This window comes from Penaeus chinensis, chromosome 29, assembly GCF_019202785.1.
Source record: "Penaeus chinensis breed Huanghai No. 1 chromosome 29, ASM1920278v2, whole genome shotgun sequence".
Classification (NCBI taxonomy): domain Eukaryota; kingdom Metazoa; phylum Arthropoda; class Malacostraca; order Decapoda; family Penaeidae; genus Penaeus; species Penaeus chinensis.
In genome coordinates, this window is record NC_061847.1 from 7625610 (window position 1) to 7633109 (window position 7500).

A 7500-nucleotide genomic window follows, 5' to 3' on the forward strand; every position below is an offset into this window, starting at 1 on the left:
TAACTATTACGACCAAAAATTTATCCTGAAAAACGGATATTCTGAAATGTATGCTTGAGTAAGAAAAAGGCCAAATAATCAAAATTGTACCACTGGAACTATAGGGAATTATGTATTGTGGCAGTTGTTTAAGAGCAACATTTTATATATATATATATATATATATATATATATATATATATATATATATATGTGTGTGTGTGTGGTCCATTGGTATGTGGTCCATTAGTATGAACACAAATGTGTTCATACTAACACCCAAGTAAAAGAGGCAGGATTTGTATAGTTCGTTAATCTGCAGGGAATATTTAATTCTATTCAAGTTTATCTCCCTTATTTACCAATTATTTTCTTCCGAGTAACCAGCAATCATTACGAATACAGAAATCCGTCCCTGTGATCCCTCTTAGAATGAACATGTCTTCATATCTCATGAAATAATAATTACCCATCAATTAATGGTTATTTTGTCTATATTTTTTTTCTTTACTTAAAATATATTTTAGATTTGTTGATTTATTATTATTATTTTTTTTTTTTAAGTAAGGAAGACAGATATTATATTACCATATAAAATTTATCTTTAGTGATTATACATCCATACATATAGAAACATGTATACACATGTATACATATATGTATATATATGTATGTATATACATACATGTATATATATGTATGTATATACATACATAGACATATTTGTATGTATACACATGCTTACACATACATATACGTATATATGGATATGTATGTATATACATGTCTATATGCATTAATAAACATGTTTACATGCATACATTCAGATATAAAATTTTTTTTTACCCTTTTCTTCTTTTTTTTTTTTTTTTTTTTTTTTTACTACAGCTTTTCCCATTTTTATATTGTTCCGTGCTTGTCTTCGCCGCTCTCTTCGATAGTGTACTATGTTTTTTTTTTTTTTATCTTTCCGACGGTGTTTTGGTCTTCCCCGTTTCCTCTCCCCCTCGACTTTCATATCTATTATCCTTTTACTCGAAAAAAATCATCTTCCCTCCTCATACATGACCATGCCACTGTGGTTTTCTCTCCTGTAGTTTCTGCTACCATACCCCTTATGATCTCGTTTCTAATCCTATCATTTCTGGTTACTCCATACATCCACCTAAGCAACCTCATTTCTGCTACTTCTAATTTTATTTCCTTGACCTTTTTTAATTGGCCAAGTCTCTACCCCGTACATCATTGCAGGCCTGTCAACGCTTTCACATACGCTTCCTTTCAGCTTCAAGTTAACTCTCTTATCACACAAGACACCTAATGTTCTCTTCCTGTTTGTCCATGTTGATTGGATTCTGTGGTTTAATTCGAAATTCATGTCTCCACTACCTTTTATGTGTGAACCTAGGTATTTAAACGATATAACATATTTTACTTCTTCTCCTAGCTCGGTGTTTTCAATGTGATCTTGACAATTAAACGGGAATTACTCGGTTTTGTTTCTGCTGATCTTTAAACCCCTACCTTCTAAAGCCGTTCTCCATCGCTCTAGCTTCCTCTTTACATCCAGCTCTGACGTTCCCACCAAAACATCATCCACAAAAAACATATTAAATGGTATACCCTCCTTTACTTCGTTGGCTAATACATCCATGTGTATACATATATATACACACACCCACATATATATATACCTATATACACATTTACACGCATATATATATATATATATATATATATATATATATATATATATATATATATATATATGCATACATACATATATATATGTTTGTATCATAATATGCAATGAAAGATTAAACGTGTAAGTTACCACAGCAAATTCTATAAAACTGTAAATGCAAATCGGAGTGTGAAACACCTCATTCCTTAATTATACCCTTGAGATGAAGACGGTACATGAAGCAGACCAGTAAATCTAGTTTACCCTCAACCATGACTGGCATATTTCCTACCTTTTCCTGGTCATTTTTTTTCTATTCGTTTTGTTTACATGAGATCACGGTATTTATTTTTTTTTGTATTTTTTTTTTTTTTTTACTTGTTAGAATTTAGCGATCTGGCAATGTGAAGCAAAAGGCCTCACGCTGTATAAATATCAGGACGAAGATCATGAGCGATACACTCCTCGGTGGGTTCTATCAGCCACAACAGCCAAGATGCATCGTAGTCTCATGGTGAGAATACCGTGGCTATTAAGATGAATAACGATAATCGTTTCTATATGTTTTGCTATATCTTTCATGCACATATATCTTGTTGACGATGTAGTTACACTATATATGTATTATTGTGCGGAGCTATAGATGAAGATAATGTAATCATAAACTATTTAATTTATTTTACAGGTGATAAGCGTAGCCTTGCTGGCGACAGCGATGCCTGACAGTGGATACGGAGGACGCGGAGGAGTAGGTGGAGGTGGAGGAGGTGGAGGAGGCCATAACGGAGGATTCGGAGGAGGTGGTGCAGTCGGCGGTGGATTCGGAGGAAATGGAGGCGGTGGAGGATTCGGAGGAAATGCTATTGGAGGAGGAGTTAGAGGTGGAGCTGGTGGAGGTTATGGTGGAGGTGGAGTAGGAGGAGGCAGCGTGGCTCCTGGAATTCTCGTTGGAAGCGGGAGCCTCCCAAGTGTTGGCGGAAATGGTGGCAGTTACAGCGGTGGCAATGGCGGTGGAAGCGGCGGTTTCGGCGGTGGAAACGGCGGTTTCGGTGGAGGAAACGGCGGTTTCGGTGGAGGAAACGGTGGTTTCAGTGGTGGAAATGGTGGATTTGGTGGTAGTGGTGCTGGAGGTCATGGAGGTAGCTACGGAAGATAATGAATTACATAAATCACCAAAGTTGACGTTCCCTTTTCAAAATGGGAGACAGTGTAATCATTACAATAAAACATTTTACTACCAACTTATCTTTAGAAAACCCAAAATGTTCTTGTAAAAATTACAATATTGATATTGCATTTTTTTTTTCTTTCTATCTTTAATAAGATCGATACCAAGAAACTGTAAGGAATTGTGAAAAAGTGTGTATATATATATTTATATATATATACGTTTCTCTGTTTACTTTCAAATATACATACATACAAACACACACATACATAACCACACAACACTCAGGTTATCGGTCTATGCTGTTCCGTTGAACCCATCAACTGCGTGGAGGGGGCTATTGATATTCAATAATTATAACCCTAATATTTACCCACAATACTTAATTTGTCTTTGAAAAAAAACATATTAGTGTGGAGGGGCATTTTTGTCCGTACACAAAAATTCCATATTACATAAGATCCAAAAGTATATTGAGCTGCACATTGAAACATTGATAAAGATTTTTTGTTTTACCTTTGAAGATAAAACAAAATATATTTCATATTTCACTTGATTTACCTTAAGCACATTCACTGGTTGGCTAAAGTTTTATATTAAACGTTACTGTCACTATCACCGTCACTATCACTATTTGGGTTCACTATTTTGGCTAAGGTTTACGTTAAATTGTATTACATGCAGCCATAAGTTTTGACACGGCTTGAGTATGTCTTGCTTAAAACCCCAGTCTGAGAAAAAAACATAATCCAGAGGCTAATTTCATTTTATGTAAAACGGGGGTCACAGAATAGATATTCCTAGATATTTGATATCACGAATAATGACACAATTACAAAATGTTCATATCATGTGGAACTTTTAACATCTCTGCTATTTTTATTCAAAAACAAAAATGTCATTCTCCCATCAATCTTTGGTTCGTGGTTTTGTAAATCTCAAAAATAAATGGTTATAGAGACTGTTCCATAGACTAATTATTTTTTTAGGATTAAGCCTTTAATGACGAATACCCACACCAGGAAATTAAATCTTATCCAGATTTTTATATTTGTTTTTATATCAGATGGTTCAATCCGCTATTTTCAAATAATTATTCATAGTGTTTGTCTTAAGACCGTCATGCTACTAGTTTCCTATATTTAGGCTGACACCTGCGGCTACAATTAGAAAAAACTTATATCAAAATATTTTTGAATAACTTAATAATCATAATAATCTTAATAGTCAAAGTTACTGTCTGAAATTTACGGCTTAATAGTACAATTAATAATGATAATAAAATATGTATATATGCTTCACTACCTACCAACTTCCCCTAAGCATGATACTTTATATATATATATATATATATATATATATATATATATATATATATATATATATATATGTATGTATATATATATTGTATATATATAATTATATATGTAAGTATGTATATATGTGTATATATATACATATATATATATATATATTAGTAAATTAATAACTATTCATATATAAACATATGTATGATATAAACTATAAGTTTGTATATATGTATATATATATATATATATATATATATATATATATATATATATATGTATATATATGTATATATATTTATATATAAATATATATATATATATATATATATATATATATATATGTATGTGTGTGTGTGTGTGTGTGTGTGTGTGTGTGTGTGTGTGTGTGTGTGTGTGTGTGTGTGTGTGTGTGTGTGTGTGCATATATTTATGTGCGCATGTACATACAAATAAATCTCCTCATTCTCTGATTAATACCTTGAGGAGAAGACGTTACACTTAGCAGTACAAGAAATATCTCGTTTACCGTCAACCATGACTGGTATATTTTCCTCTTCCTGCTTATTTTTTCCCCTTGTTTTCCTTTGTTTTGAAGAGAACATGGCATTTTTGCATGTTGAAATTCAACAATGTGGTAACCTAAAGCAAAAGGTCTCACTGTATAAATATCAGGACGAAGACCAAGATCGATACACTCCTCGGTGGATTCTGTCAGCCACAACAGCCAAGATGCGTCGCAGTCTCATGGTGAGAATATGGAGGTTACTTGACATCGATAACAATTATTCCTGTCCACATGCATCTTCTTAATTATTTAGTAACTTTATACATACATTATTGCAATGATATGTAGAGGGAAGATAATATAATCATGAACCATTTGATTTATTTTACAGGTGATAAGTGTAGCCTTGCTGGCGACGGCGATGGCAGACAGTGGGTACGGAGGACGCGGAGGAGGAGGTGGAGGAGGCCATAACGGAGGATTCGGAGGAGGTGGAGGAGGCCATAACGGAGGATTCGGAGGAGGTGGAGGAGGCCATAACGGAGGATTCGGAGGAGGTGGTGCAGTCGGCGGTGGATTCGGAGGAAATGGAGGTGGTGGTGGATTCGGAGGAAATGCTATTGGAGGAGGAGTCGGCGGTGGATTCGGAGGTGGAGCTGGTGGCGCCGGAGGTTATGGCGGCAATGGTGGAGGCGGAGTAGGAGGAGGCAGCGTGGCTCCTGGAATTCTCGTTGGAAGCGGAAGCCTCCCAAGTGTTGGCGGAAATGGTGGGAGTTACGGCGGTGGCAATGGCGGCGGTTTCGGTGGTGGAAACGGCGGTTTCGGCGGTGGAAACGGCGGTTTCGGCGGTGGAAACGGCGGTTTCGGCGGAGGAAACGGCGGTTTCGGTGGTGGAAATGGTGGATTTGGTGGTAGTGGTGCTGGAGGTCATGGAGGTAGCTACGGAAGATAATGAATTGCATAAATCCCCAAAGTTGACGTTCCCTTATCAAAATGGGAGACTGTTTAACCATTACAATAAAACTTTTTACTACCAACTTATCTTTAGAAAACCCAAAATTTTCTTGAAACTATGTAAAGATTACTATATCGTCATTGCATTTTTTTCTTTCTCTCTTCAATAAGATCGATAACAAGAAACTGTAAGGAATTCTGAAAAAAAAGTGTATATATATATGTTTCTGTGTTTACTTACACATATACATACATACAAACACACACATACATAACCACACAACGCTCAGTTTTTTTTTTTTTTTTTTTTTTTTTTTTTTTTTTTTTTTTTTTTTTTTTTTTTTTTCCATCTACAATTTGAAGAAAATGAAAATCTACCGGGGTATGGCAAAATGAAATAAGAATATATGGTTAGTGATATTCAATAATTACATTCCTGATATTTACCCAAAATACTTAATTTCCCTTTGAAAAAAAACATATTAGTGTGGTGCGGCATTTTTGTCCGTACACAAAATTTCCATATTACATAAGATCCAAAAGTATATTGAGCTGCACATTGAAGCATTGATCAAGCTTTTTTGTTTTACCTTTGAAGATAGAACAAAATCTATTTTATATTTCACTTGATTTACCTTAAAAACATTCACTGGTTGGCTAAAGTTATATATCAAACTTCGCTGTCACTATCACCGTCACTATCACTATTTGGGTTCACTATCTTGGCTGAGGTTTACACTAAAATGTACTACATGCAGCCTTCAGTTTTGTCACGGATTGAATATGTTTTACTTACAACCCCAGTCTGAGAAAAAACATGAGCCAGAGGGTAATTTCACTTTATGTAAAACGGGGGTCACAAAAAAGATATTCCTAAATATTTGATCTCACGAATAATGACACAATTACAATATATTTATATCATGTGGAACTTGACAAACTTAAAGCTCTTTTAACATCTCTGCTACTTATTATTATTATTATTATTATAATGTCATTTTACCATCAATCTTTGGTTCATGGTTTTGTAAATCTCAAAATAAATGGTTATAAAGACTGTTCCATAGACTAAATTTTTTTTAGGATTAAGTCTTTAAAGACAAATTGCCACACCAGGAAATTAAATCTTATCCAGATTTTTATATTTGTTTTTATATCAGATGGTTCAAGGTATTCTAACCTGCTATTTTCAAATATTTATTCAAAGCGTTTGTCTTAATACAGCCATGCTACTAGTTTCCCATATTTAGGCTGACACCTGCGGCTACAATTAGAGAAATCCTATATCAAAATATTTTGGAATATCTTAATAATCATAATAATCTCAATAGTCAAAGTTTACTGTCTAAAATGTACGGCTTAAAATAAAATTAATAATAATAATAATAAAATATGTATATATGCTTCACTACCTACCAGCTTCCCATAAGCATGATACTTTATAAAGTGACCACCAGGGGAACTGTACTAAATGCATATGTATTTGTATATGTATATGTTTGTGTGTATATATATATATATATATATATATATATATATATATATATATATATATATATATATACATATATATGCACATATATATAGTGTATGTATATAAGTATATAAGTAAGTATATATATACATATATATATATATATATATATATATATATATATATATATATATAAATATATATATATTAGTAAAATAATAACTATTCATATATAAACCTATGTATGATATAAACAAACTATATGTTTGTGTACATATATATATATATATATATATATATATATATATATATATATATATGTATGTATATATAAATATATGTGTATATATATATCTATCTGCATATATATATATTATATATATATATATATATATATATATATATATATATATATGTATATATATG

At 32.8% G+C, this 7500-nt stretch overlaps 2 protein-coding genes across 2 annotated transcripts in view; both read left to right on the top strand.

The window, feature by feature from the left end:
- The window catches only part of LOC125040329 (keratin, type I cytoskeletal 9-like), a 13418-nt gene extending 10546 nt beyond the window's left edge, over positions 1 to 2872 (top strand). Inside the window, exons 5-6 of the mRNA XM_047634883.1 lie at positions 2074 to 2177; positions 2349 to 2872. Coding sequence (XP_047490839.1) covers positions 2074 to 2177; positions 2349 to 2819 — 575 coding nt within the window. The 3' untranslated portion in view covers positions 2820 to 2872. The remainder of the gene's footprint in view (positions 1 to 2073; positions 2178 to 2348) is intronic.
- Positions 2873 to 4741: 1869 nt separating this feature from the next.
- LOC125040330 (glycine-rich cell wall structural protein-like) lies at positions 4742 to 6724 on the top strand. The gene is made up of 4 exons (XM_047634884.1): positions 4742 to 4888; positions 5038 to 5246; positions 5412 to 5581; positions 6717 to 6724. The coding sequence occupies exons 1-4, from the start codon at positions 4742 to 4744 to the stop codon at positions 6722 to 6724; spliced, it is 534 nt and encodes a 177-aa protein (XP_047490840.1).
- The last annotated feature ends 776 nt before the right edge of the window (positions 6725 to 7500 follow it).

What these genes read in the sequence shown, in the direction of transcription:
- LOC125040330 (XM_047634884.1), top strand. Translation starts at nt 4,742, where the DNA reads ATGGCATTTTTGCATGTTGAAATTCAACAATGTGGTAACCTAAAGCAA. An exon ending in AGATGCGTCGCAGTCTCATG is followed by an intron (nt 4,889 to 5,037) that starts GTGAGAATATGG and finishes TTTATTTTACAG; the next exon opens with GTGATAAGTGTAGCCTTGCT. An exon ending in GGAGGAAATGGAGGTGGTGG is followed by an intron (nt 5,247 to 5,411) that starts TGGATTCGGAGG and finishes TGTTGGCGGAAA; the next exon opens with TGGTGGGAGTTACGGCGGTG.